At 38.8% G+C, this 13714-nt stretch overlaps 1 protein-coding gene across 1 annotated transcript; it reads right to left on the bottom strand.

The window, feature by feature from the left end:
• Window positions 1–5964: 5964 nt before the first annotated feature.
• Window positions 5965–8203, bottom strand: LOC135787504 (transmembrane protein 121). Its single transcript, XM_065297491.2, has one exon. It carries the CDS (start codon window positions 7481–7483, stop codon window positions 6533–6535), a length of 951 nt encoding a protein of 316 aa, XP_065153563.1. The 5' UTR covers window positions 7484–8203; the 3' UTR covers window positions 5965–6532.
• Between the last annotated feature and the right edge of the window lie 5511 nt (window positions 8204–13714).

Here is a 13714-nt window from a genome sequence, read left to right on the forward strand (position 1 = left end):
CAGTCTGGAGATCAGAAGCGCATGTTGACTTCTCTGAAACCTGAATATCAAGCAAACCTATGACTTTATGTTTAAACGGATATATTAAATTACTTTTCCTGGTAATTAATTACTTTTATAATAATGTAACGCAGTTACTAACTCAGTTACTATTTGTGAGAAGTAATTAGTAACTATAACTAATTACTTTTTTAAAGTAACGTTCCCAACACTGCTCAGAACCGCGAGAAGACGCACCCGCGCGGGTTTAATTAGACATTGCAGAGATGAGAGATTATTGTGTGCTGCACAATAACTGCTTCCATCATCTCACTTTCTGGTTGGATATTGTTTCGATTCATGTGATAATCTCAAAAGGGTGCACGCGTTTGTCCTCGGGGTCAAGATAATCGGGACATAGCTAGGATTGTCGGAAGAGGGAAATCGGCCCCAAATCAGCCCAATTATCTTTGGTGTGTATCCATCATTAGATAATTATAGGACCAAAGCAGACCGGGCAAACATGAAATTTTCATAGCACCTCACCAATCTTTTATGTGGTAGTGTCAGAGGCCCTGGACATTTATACAGGCATACAGGACTGGCACTGGTCTGTTTTAAATAGCTGGGGTGTATACATACTCCTTTCATTTTAATTTTTCACAGCTGTTTTTTGCTCATCATATTTTAAGATAATAAATAACAATTAAATCAAATTAGTCTCAGATGTTTCCCAATAAAATTCTTAGCAATAAAAATAAGGATTATACCACTTGTTAACCATCATTTGCTCTTGAGAAATCCCATGAGAAAGGTTTCATATTGGGACTGCTTACTTTGGTGTCTTCTGAGGACAGTTTGAGACATCATTGAGTAACAGCAGTGTTACTACTGTATGACAGTCTGCTAAATGAATGAATGTAAATGTGTTTGAGGGATGGGTAACCTGCAGCTTATTCTTCAGATCTTCAGAGTGGAACGACAGGGTTATCTGTCACCATTCAGACTTAACCAGGGGTTAATAGATAACCCTGGGTATTCATAATCTGACATTTCACACTGTGCATTCCTAACCCCTGGGTCAGGAGTCTCCAACCACACACCTGTCTGTAATTATCAAGCAACCCTGAACACCTTGATGAGCTGCTTCAGCTGGGTTTAATTGGGGTCATAACATTATAACCCTAATGCTTCCTTTCACACTGCATTCGGTTGGCACAGCAATACGGGGTTAACCCCACAAAAGCGGTGCTAACCCTGCTTCAGAGCATGGTTTCATAACCCTGGGTTAATTTCAGGGATAGCCCCGCTTCTAAATTACAAGTGTGAAATGATCCTTAACCCAGGGTTAAAGGCGGGGTTTAGAACGAAGATAACCCAGGGTTAAGCAAGGTGTGAAAAGCCCTTGAGAGAGATTGATATTGATGAATGCTGTTGGTTTTGATGAATTCTCCCAGCATGCACTGCAGTGTAAATAAATGATACAGACACGGTATGCGGCAATCTTTCTTTCTGCGATTGCTGTTGTGTGTTTGTTGCGTTTAGAGCTCATGGGTTATAAAGGTTTCTCTCATTTGTAAGTGCTCTTATGAATAAATGTAAGATCTTTGAAAGATCTTCTTCATGAGGGACCGAACTGACTTTTGTGAGCAATTGTGAAATTAAATTTCTCATCTTTTTCAAATGAGACCTTTTATTTCCTTGACAAGAATATATCAGCTGAAGAAGAGATGAAGTGAATGATCAATTCAAATTGGCTACACAAGCAATATTACTGCCCTTATTATTGAAGGAAATCATTCTTTTTATTTTTAATAGGTGAAATTATGTTTTTTTCAACATGGTGGACTGATTGGCTCTGTTTTAAGTAAACAGTCCTGTCTTACATGGGTGCTGTAAGTGGATTCAAATGTTTATTGAATATCCTACTTTGCAGGGTAAAATGAGTGGCTGGCAGGTTTTTCATGACTGTTTACCTTGATGTGTGCCAGTTAGGCCATGCCAATGAGTTTTGGTTTTTTAAAGCTCCATCCAGAACCTCAGTTGTGATCATGTTAATAAATCACCAGGAGCTCTGTAGGCATTTTTTGTCTTCATTTATCAGACTCCAAACTAACGGGAGCGGACAAGTGTTAAAACAGCACTTTTGGATAAATGGGGTTGACTGCATTAGCAGTTAGATAAGCCTGATTAGAAATTAGAATGAGAAATCATTGGCCATTTTCCCTTTGTAACACTGTTTAATTAAAAGTTTCATTAGGAGATGAAAGTCACTCGATCTTCTGTTGTGAAACAATCGCTACACACCTGTGTGAAACAAACACACAACACAGGCAAACTTGTATAGAGCGATGTTTATCAAAGGGTCACACACTGTAGAAAACAATCTTTTCCCTTTTTCAGGACGCCTCTCTCTGAATGAATATTGGTGACCTGGAGAATAAAGATCCACAGATTTCAGTTTGGACACGACTTTAACAATGATTTCTAATGCAAACCATAATTCATCATTTCTATTGGGAAATCTACTCATTTTCTGGATAAGCCTCAAATATACAGTTTGGAATGGGAGTTTTACATTTAAATGCCTTTATCTACTCTGTCCTAGACTGGGTTCATAACATAGCTTGAAATACTGCTCTACAGAGTTTCGTTACTATGTTGTCTCAGATGACAACATTTTTGTCCTGTGTGAGCTACCGTAGCTTCTCATTGCGTTTCAAAATTGAGGTTGGTTGCAATTTACAATCTCGCTGCTAGATGCCGCTAAAAACTATGAAGGTATATTTGGTGCAAAACAACTGCACACCTGTGACAGTAAAATTTGTATTTGTAGAGATTATCCACACATGTGTATCAGTAAATTTGAAGTCACAGATGAAGAGTTGCAAACTTGTAGATTTTTTTTCTTTCCCTCAAATACAACACAACAGTTACACCTTCACAAATCCTTCAGTGCAGCTGCACAAATCCCATTTTACAAATCACAGATTAAGAAACTCACAAGCTCACGTTTTTTGCTACAATTGCTGCAGTAAATATGGTGCATAACCTACTTGAACACCTGCATCAAAATATGTGAAGTCACACACAAATTTTGTACATTCGCAAATCAGTTTGTGCATCTGTGCGATGAGAGTTGCATGTGTGTACAATTGTTTTTTTCACAAATATTTTTTAATTTTTTTATATTTTCTAGCACAAACACAAGTACATAAATACAACTGCTTGAATCTGCTGCTACGAGTTTCAAACACTCTTTTTCGTGTGCTCTCTGTTTTGCACCAAATATCTCGAGATAAATGGTGCGAAAGTGATTTGTATACCTGTAGGCTATGGCGAGCACTGTTCAGCACTGCCCACCAGGTGGCGCCCGACACTCACTGAAACAGAGTTTATTAATTACCACCAATGTTTCAGCAAGGTAAATCAAGGTATTATTTTCACCAAGTGGAGAAAAATACAAATGGGAGTGCTAATTATACACAGATGAAGGTAATTACATACAATACTCCAATGATTCATTAGTAAACAAAATATAAGTTTCATAAATTTCAAACCATCAATATAAGTAGATTAAAAAATACCAGCAGCAAATACACACATAGGCCTACATTTAAATAAGATACATGCTTTTTCTTTTAATATACTAATTTGGATGATTATTTCTGTCTTTTTGAATCCGGTTACTGAACAACTAAATTCTTTTTATTATTATCTAAACAGTTGTTCTGATTTCTTAACATTTACTTTGGATGCTAACCCAAATCAAATCAGCTTTTTAGACTTGTGGGTAGCTCGTAATTGTTTATATAGGGATCCGATTAAAAAACCTTCAGCTCGTAATACACTATTGAGAGTGGATTCTTATTGTCATGGGCAGGGTCGTACGCAGGATTTTATAAATACCAAGGTCCATATGTATTTTTCTAGGGCATGCACCCCAGGAAAAGATTTCTTATTTCTCTGCTCTACATATATGACTTCTAACACATCAGAAAAAAAACAATAAAATAAATATAGATCTCAGTATGCACAAGACTTGTGTTGTTTATTAGTAATACATAGAAATAATTATTTTACCATCCTGGGCACACTGCTGTATCAGTAAAGTAAACATAGGCTAACTGAATATAGGATAATTTTAGTGAATTAACTAAAGGCTATCAATAATTTGTTTATTAAATTCATTCACAATATGCATACACTTATTAATATGCTGAAATACAACATCAATAATCCAGTGGCAGAACTAGAATTTTATAAATGGGGTGTCCAAGGCTTTTTTAAGGGGTCCATATCCCATGAAAGAAAACGACATGTAATTATTATAATACTTCACATTACCCCATATTAGATAAATATTCTTCTTGCCCTGAATTCATTACATGCATTATACTAACTGTAAGATACAAACATAATGCAAGGCTGAACTTGCATAATAAACCAATAATAAACCAACTTACTTCAAAGAGCAGGGCTCAACATTAAGGATTGTTGGCAAAAAAGGTATTTATTTTAAAGTAAATATGGATTATTATTTTTTTACAAAGTTACAGTCAGGACCAGTGAGTGATTTTCTCTTCTTTTGTTATTTAAGTAACTGACTTCAACAGGTAATGTTTATTAGGCTTTAAGACAGAATGTAATAAAATGTTTACATTCGGAAGACATATTAAGACATAATCAGTAGTTTACTATGATACTCACTAAAACAGCTAAATTCACAAATAATGTGAATTTGTCAGTTTAAGCCAAGCCGAACATGGGCTCATTTAGACTCTACCTGCGGATGAAGCGTTGTGCCGCACACATGATGTGTCGCGTTTTCAAGTTCAAGGCAGCAGACAAGTACAATACAGTGAATCTAATCAATATACAGTAAAAGATCTCTTCAAGAATTAAGGGGAGGGGGCATTCAATTTTGTTCAACATGATCTCACGAATTTCTGTGGCATAGTCACAGAATTTTTTGCTAATTTTTCTGTGGCATTCTCACGGATCCCTGCATATTTCCGTGGCCCTGCCACAGACTTTCTTTTCCGTGGCATTCTCACAGATTGGTTACTCAACTGTTTTGTCCTATTTTCTTACCATTGTCACTTCGGTTTAGGGTTAGTCAAAAGCTGGCTATCATACAGGAGTTTAATGATGAGAAATATGAAACTTACATCATTTGGTATCTTATTTATATGTACCCATGTGTGTATTTGCTGCTTGTATTTTTTAATCTACTTATATTGATGGTTTAAGATTTAAGGAACTTATATTTTGTTTACTAATGAATCATTGGAATATTGTATGTAATTACCTTCATCTGTGCATAATTAGCACTCCCATTTGTATTTTTCTCCACTTGGTGAAAATAAACCCTTGATTTACCTTGCTGAAACATTGGTGGTAATTAATAAACTCTGCTTCAGTGAGTGTCGGGCGCCACCTGGTGGGCAGTGCTGAACATAGCCTACAGGTGTACAAATCACTTTCGCACCATTTATCTCGAGATATTTGGTGCAAAACAGAGAGCACACGAAAAAGAGTGTTTGAAACTCGTAGCAGCAGATTCAAGCAGTTGTATTTATGTACTTGTGTTTGTGCTAGAAAATATAAAAAAATTAAAAAATATTTGTGAAAAAAACAATTGTACACACATGCAACTCTCATCGCACAGATGCACAAACTGATTTGCGAATGTACAAATTTGTGTGTGACTTCACATTATTTTGATGCAGGTGTTCAAGTAGGTTATGCACCATATTTACTGCAGCAATTGTAGCAAAAAACGTGAGCTTGTGAGTTTCTTAATCTGTGATTTGTAAAATGGGATTTGTGCGGCTGCACTGAAGGATTTGTGAATGTGTAACTGTTGTGTTGTATTTGAGGGAAAGAAAAAAAATCTACAAGTTTGCAACTCTTCATCTGTGACTTCAAATTTACTGATACACATGTGTGGATAATCTCTACAAATACAAATTTTACTGTCACAGGTGTGCAGTTGTTTTGCACCAAATATACCTTCATAAAAAACCCACATTACATCTTTAAATAAGAAACTAATTTGATAAAAATTTTCATGTAACTTCATGTACTCCATTCTAAACTATATTTCAAAACTGCCATGCTTTTGTTGTTCTTTGCTTTTTCTTTGTTTCTATGTCATGTAAAGCTGCTTTGGAATGATAAACAATTGTGAAAAGTACTATGTAAATCAAATTGAATTGAATTGAAAAAAGAGGACATTTAGTCCGAGTGTGCAACAATGTGTTTCTTGTAGAAAGCGTAGTAAATTGAATCATAGTCTCACGACTCTGATGAAGGACACATCGGGTTATCTTGATCAATCCACATGTGTTGCATATTGTACGCAGTGTATCCTGTAAACCATAGCAAGAATTTGACTCTAGCTATATGCAATTTCTAGAGTCTTTTCGACCAACACTTACAATCACATACAGATGCATGACTAAAAACAAAGTGCACCCTTCTCCGTGAGCACATTTTCACAGGAAATTCCTGTCGGTCAAAGAAAGGTAAGTCCGATGGAAATTCTGCGTCACGTGCGTTCGCACGCGTCCACCTCGTGCGGCGCAGTTTGATCCCGCGGTGCAGTCTGTCGAGGTCTCTGCACAGAGCGACTCGACGGTACAGAGTTCTTCCGCAGTTCTGTTCCAAATGCATCCGGAGCGTTCCGAAGATGTCTCCTGTACTGCGCAAAGCTGCACATCTTCAGAATTATGGCTAATACGTTTTTACCCATCAGTATCCCTGAGACACGGTTGTCTTTATAGAGAAGCATATTCCCTCCTCGAATGAAAAGGGTTACGATGTTAATGGTGACCAAACTCAGAATTGGATAGAGCATCATCTTGTGAGGGCTGATGTTAACCCCCTGCATGCTGATCTCACTCAGAGACACGCAGGGCAGCACTAACAGAAGAATATAGCAGTAGAAAAACATTAGTCCCTCCGCCCAGATAGGAAGCCCTTTCTTCTGCGGCTCCCATAGGTTGGCCTGGATGTCCAGCACGTCCAACAGATCCACCACCACCCAGAACAAGCGGTTTCTAATCTCCTCCTTCTTCTTAAAAGCCTTGACGTACTCCATGCGGTCGATAGCCACCAAAATAACGAACAGCGCTGGAACGCAGACAGAAAGCAGCAGAGTCAGGGCTTTTCTTGCTAAAGCGTCCAGGCTTTTCCGGTCAGCCTTGTAGTTCTGGTAGATGAAGTACACCTTAATTTCTAGAACGAAGATGTAGAGGAACCAAAGGATCATGGCGTAGCCTCTCTTTGCGCTCCTCACCTCGGCTCCTACCCACACCGCCACGTAGCGCAGCACGATGAGGAAACACAGGTCACCCACGGTCGCCATGATACAGATGCCGATCTTGCGCGGGCCTCGGTTCTGCTCGACGAGGTACGCGTCCATCAGCGCCATGCTGCCGACGATGACGATAGCGGACAGGAACGCGTGCGGCTTGTTAGCGGGAGGGGGCGGCACCATCCTGCCCTGCTGATCCCTGATTGGTGGGTCTGGGGAGGCTCTACAATGAGCACAAGAGATCAGGCTATTCTCCCCCCCAGCCTCGATCCCATGGCTGAGGTCCACGATTCACCAGCCGTGTGCAAATAACATCGGTCTCGCGACGACACGTTCGTCAAAGCCAATAGAATGAGTTGTGGTCCATATGAATCTGACGGGATGTTTCTTCATAGCTACAGGTGCGGTTGATGTGCACACACACACACAGACACACGAGAAACAACCAAACACTTACTTTGTCAGCGGTCTGAAGTTCCTCAGTGGAGACTAGACCAGGACCGTTCTCAGTTTGGCTGCTCTGTAAGAGACCCGGTTAGAGCTGTAATCCGTATGAATGACATCAAATGCTGCACACTGTTTTCCTGTGGATTCATGAAATCCTGCAGTCAAGCATTCTGAAATGCCTCGATTGTTGTAATACACGAGCTGCGTGTTGAAGCGTCTGCAGTTGATGTTTTAGTTTCAGCGCAGGAGAGAAGAAAATCCTCTGTTTCTTTGTGCTTGGAAGTGAGAAAAGTTAAAAATGTGCTTCATGTAAAGGCTATGCTGTTGTTGTTTATCATCGTTGTGTGAATGCAGATGCTGTCTGTCGTCTCTCCTCTCAGCACACACTGTCTGCTGTCAGTTTAATCCACACGCTTCCATATAACACTGGTGAATGTGTGAGGGAGCGAGCAAATTATCTTTCTCTCTCTCTCTCTCTCTCTCTCTCGTTCTTTCTTTTCGTCTCGTTGATTTGCTCCCCTTCCCCCTTGTGTGTGTGTGTGTGTGATGTTCAGCAGACCGCAGCTGGCTTTGGTGGTGGGGGCTGATATACAAACAGGGTGAATTGTGTTGTGTGTGTCATTTTATGTGTTATGTGTCGTGTGTGTTGTATACAACTGTGTGTTGTGGTGTTGTGTTGTGTGGGAGTGTGAAGAACCCAAGCACATTAAATACATGAACACACACACTGATTTACTGTAATTGGGTTTCATTTTATTTTATTTGTATTTATTTGCCAAGAGTTTTCATGATAAATTTATAGCAGCTTTACAAAAGAACGGTGACTTCTGAATGCAAGGGGTGAACAGAAAATCCTTTCATGCACACACACGCACACACACATTACTCTTTATTTAATCAGCTGAATAATTGTTGCAGTCAGACTCAGAGCAGTTTTAAAGACCTCAGTTATCCTGGTGAAAGATCACCTTACTACTAAAAATGATAGAGATTAAAGGAAAGAAATGCACCTAGATTAGATTCTGGCAGTCTTTATCTTTGCCTTCGTACTAAACAGGAGTAACTATAAAACTGGATCACAGCTTCTGCTCATTGATGTATACAGTGTGATGATAACGGCCGACTGTAGCTCAGCTGATTTTGTGGTCAAAAACCAGAGAGAGACCAGAGAAACATGAAGTGTCTGTTTATCCCTTTTCACACAGACATTACGGGAAATACGTGGCAAATGCTTCCGGGATTTGTCCGGGATCGTTTGATTTTTGGTTCATTTACACTGCCGGAATCTGTGCGTGCATTCAAACGTAAAGACACGTGACGTGTTTAAAGTCCTGCACTTGTTAGTTTTTTTCTTTGCAGCTCATAATGATGATAAGGAGCGCGTCATGAGCTCCTGAATGATCTTAGCTTCAGCGCTGATAGTGTTGAGCTCCCTGATCTCTGCTTCAGTCCAGTTTGCCCACATTTGTCGTTGTAAATGTTGATCTGCATGTAAATCCTAATCTTCATGTTGCCCCTTACGGCATTGTTTCTGTGTCTCATTCACACAGAGGGGTTTTGGGGTATCTTACAGCAATGTTAGAGAACAGTGACGGGACGTGATTGTGTTCACACAGAAGCTTGTCTGATGATTTTATGGGTATTTTCTGGGAACAAGTGCGGTGTGAATGAGGTTTCTGTCTGTTTGTCTGTAGAGTAGAAATAATTTCAGTATGTTTAAGAGTAATTAAATCACTTTACAGCAATAGCTTTTATTTGGATGAGTTTCTCCAATATTAGGTTGTACCCAAAAAGTCTTACAGATTTTTAAGTCATTAAGTACAAACATCTAAAGAAAGAGAAAACCTTTGAAACATTATTTGTTTTCTTCTTGTGCTCACTGGAATCCACGTGTTCACACTTATTATTTATTTTGTAAATCTTACAGCACAAAGTGATTCAGTGTTGGCATTCTGGATGATATTTACAGTGACAGACGCTGCTTGTGTCATTTTTCATGGTATTTTAGTAACACTAGAGTCACCCACTGCACCCTCATATTGTATCTTTATTCATAATTCATCTGCTCATTTGCATGTTTTATGGTATTTCCAAGGCAAGACTTCAAACAGAGCGTCTGAGAGTTACCTTCATCTCACACTGCAGGTTGTGTTTGGCCTTCTCTTTAAAACTCATCATCATATTTACTTCAGTATTTATGGGAATATGCCAGGTATTATTAATAGGGTTTTCACAGGTGAGATTTTGTCCTCCTATTCAATTATATAGATACAATTTTTTAGAGTTCGTATGTGCCTTGAAATAATGTGCAGTGACACAAAGACTAGTCTGTCTTCGGTTCATTGATGTGAGTCTTCTTTTAAGGTTAACCGTCTTCATTTTTGTCTGAGCGGTGTGAAGGTTAAAGCTGTAACTCGAGCAACAGAAGCTGTCAGACGGTTACGGCCTCTTCACAGATCATTAAAGACTCAGAGGAGAACCCGGAGGATCTCAGTAAAGAAGCCTGCAGATGAACAGATCTACTACAGTAAATGTCTGATTTATCGCTGTGCTTTACAGAAATCTGCTCTTCTCTTCTCTGACTGTCTTGAGTAAAGGCTTCAATTTTCTCTTATACAGTGACAAGAAAAAGTATGTGAACCTTTTGGAATTTCATAGTTTTCTGAATAAATTTGTCTCATCTTCATCTAAGTCAAGGGTATTGACAAGCTAATTTTTTTGGTACATAAAATTTCCTTTTGTGTGTAAGTGTGTATTAGTTGATGTTAACGATATGCAAAAGGTACAAACCCCAAAGTAAACGATGACGCGAGCTGTCGTTTCCAACGTAAATCTCTTTTCTTGGACTACAACAAACACACGGATTGTAGACAACAGTTTACTTTCTGGGATTGGTGATGTAGTAAAGACCCACATTATCATAATTCTTCCGCTTCAAACTCACAGTAATTTAACTTAGCAACCGAATCTTTAAACATGGAAAGGAGCGTCACATTTCCGTTATTCAGGTATTTAGACCAATCACACTGTACAGATTGGCTGGCCAATCAGGGACACAGATTCCTGAAACTTGACTTTAGAAATTCACCAGTCTACAAATGGAGACGCTTTGGGATGAAACTAAGATTTAATTATTTTGAAAAAACACACAGTGCCTATATCATCATGAAAACATCATCCCATGATTAAGTATGGTGGAGGAAACATCATGAATTGGGGTTTGCTTTGCTGCATCAGGGCCTGGCCAGCTTGCAAGAAGATCATTTCCCAAATATATCAGAGAATTCTTCAGTATAATGTGGGAATGTCTGTACATCCGCTGAAACTGTAAAGAAGTTGGGTGATGCAACAGGACAACGACCCAAAACACCGGAGCAAATCCACAACAGAATGACTTCAGAAAAACTAAAATTGCCTTTTGTAGTCAGAGCCCAGACCTCAACCCAGTAGAGATGCTATAAAGAGGACAAAAGAATATGACAGAGCTAAAGTAATTCTGCAGGAAGAATGGGCTTAAAACCTCCTGATGTGCAGGTCTGATCCACAGCTACAGGAAACGCCTGGTCGAGGTTATTGCTGCCAACCAGTCATTAATTCTAAGGGTTCACTTACTTTTCCACTGCCATTTTGAATGTTGAATGATCGTGTTCAATAAAGACATGAAAGATCTTTTTTTGTGTTATTATATTTAGACATTGGGCCCTATCTTGCACCCAGTGCAATTGACTTTGTCAGTGACGCATGTATCATTCGTATTTTGCACCGGCGCACAGCGGGTTTTTCCATCCACAGACGCACGTCGGCAAACTAGGGAATGAACTTGCGCTCCCTGGGCGGTTCAGCGCAAAAAAGGAGGCGTGTTGCGGCGCAAACCATCCCTGATGCTATTTAGCAGTTTCAAAAAACAATTGCGCCACTGACCAAAAAAAAAACTAGTCTAAAGTCAGTGGCGCGTTGCGCGTGGTTCAATATGCTATTTAAAGGGCGCATGCTTGACCATAATGTATAGCGTGCACAACACGCACACACTTTGCTTATCTAATCTACACAGATGCAACAGTTATTTTTGTAAATCATAAATTGTTACACTTAAAAATATTAATACACGAGATAAGGGGAATCATAGTGGTGAGCATTGTGGTGATAGTTTTTATTTATTCTCATGCAAATAATGATTAAAATATTTTCATAAGTTTGTTGTGTGGCTGTATTACATTTATTTTATGTAAATAATAATTAAAATGTTTTCATAAGAAACCTTAATGTATATGAACTTGATTTGTAAGAGTACTTTGGGGTTGGACCTTGCTTGCGTTTCTTGGGTCCGATTTCAAAGCCCCCAAACCCTTTCAGCGGTGAGGGTGGACGCAGCGATGTCCTCTGCTGGCGTCTGTGTAGAGGCAGATCCACCTCCCATTACACGGCGTGCCCGATTTATGCTGGCAAGCTTGGGATTCCCCCGTCTCCTGACATCATTGTAGCGTTTGGCACAACGATGGGGATGCCAGCTGATGAGACAATTGTGGCTATTTCCTCTTCCTCTTTGGCTTGTTATGAGATATAATCTACTCTAGAGGGACTCTGATGTTAGTTATTGTATGCAGATGTCTATACTGGAAGTTAAATTAATGCCATACAGTACTCACTTTAAACAAACAAGAAGGGTGTTTTTTTGTTGCATTTCTGTTCACAGATCAACACATCGTAGATAAAGCTTTAATTTTCCCAGCTGTGAAAGCAGATCAGTGTTGTTTTTAATGCCATTATAGTGACGTCAGTGTTTCTTCCATTAAATTTAAAGAAAAGCAATGTTTTTTTGGAATACCAGATGGTCGTCAGTTCTCTTGATCTGACAGTTGAATTGATTTTTTTTATTTTGGTAACAAAAGTGTTGATTTGCATACTGTGATCTTTGATTTGTTGATTTAAAGATATGATTCATAAGGTAACAAGAGCTAAACCAGCTGCCTAACTGCAATGTACTCGGATAACTCAGATGCTGTTGTTTAAGGAGGGAAATTCAGCATAAAGCATCTGTCAGTCTTCATGTGATTTGCCGGTGGCTGGTGGCTGGAGAGAAAGAAAGAAACACAATGACAAACAGAAATAAATTACATCCGGTTTGTAAACCGTCTCAGAGTCAGCAGGACATGAAAGGATGGCAAATTTACATCAGCAAAGACAATTTGTACATGGAGCATAACAGTAGAAATAGGCTCATAAATCACATTAGCTGCAAGCTTGAGTGCCATCGATTACGTCAACACAAAATGAATGGGGACATTAAAGCCTCCCGTCCCTAAACATTCACATCAGGGGTCTCCGTACCAGTTATACGAGGGGCCGGAACCACAGGACTTCATAATGGGAAATTTCCTTTATTCATCACAATAGGAAATTGTGAATTTGCACTTTGATGTGTATTTTGTTACAGTAGATGGGAGGCGTGTTCATAGTCTGAAATTTGGCTTCCTGGGCTCAAGCCCTAAATCTTCTCAAATTTGTCAAATGAATTCATCCTGTACTCTAGGTGGCGACATTCAGCTTTAAACTCTGCAGTCCCCACTGCAGTAAAATAAATGAGACATTGAAGTTGAAAAGAAGGTAAAATTATACAACAAGCATCTCGACATGACAGTATGCTTATGTGTGATAGGAAGAGAGGAGGGTGGAGAGAAGTAGACATTTTCCAGGGTAAATAAGAACACTGATCCTTGAAAAGAGATCTATTCAAATTTTCTGTTGTTTTGTTATGTTAAATAATTAATTCAATAAAAAAAATCTATTCAATTTTATTTATATATATATATTTATATATTTATATAACAAGTTTAATTGTTTCAAAGCTGCTTTACATTAATAGATGCAGGACAAAACACAGAAAAATCTTAAAAGATTAAAATAGCAGAATACAGTGGTTAAGATTAACCATACTAGTAAGCGTATTAGAAATGTTAGATATGTAAG

This window comes from Paramisgurnus dabryanus, chromosome 20 (genome assembly GCF_030506205.2).
Source record: "Paramisgurnus dabryanus chromosome 20, PD_genome_1.1, whole genome shotgun sequence".
In the NCBI taxonomy this organism is placed as follows: Eukaryota; Metazoa; Chordata; class Actinopteri; order Cypriniformes; family Cobitidae; genus Paramisgurnus; species Paramisgurnus dabryanus.

Bases quoted from the DNA above. Each gene is read 5' to 3' on its own strand.
- LOC135787504 (XM_065297491.2), bottom strand. From the start codon at position 7,483: ATGGTGCCGCCCCCTCCCGCTAACAAGCCGCACGCGTTCCTGTCCGCT.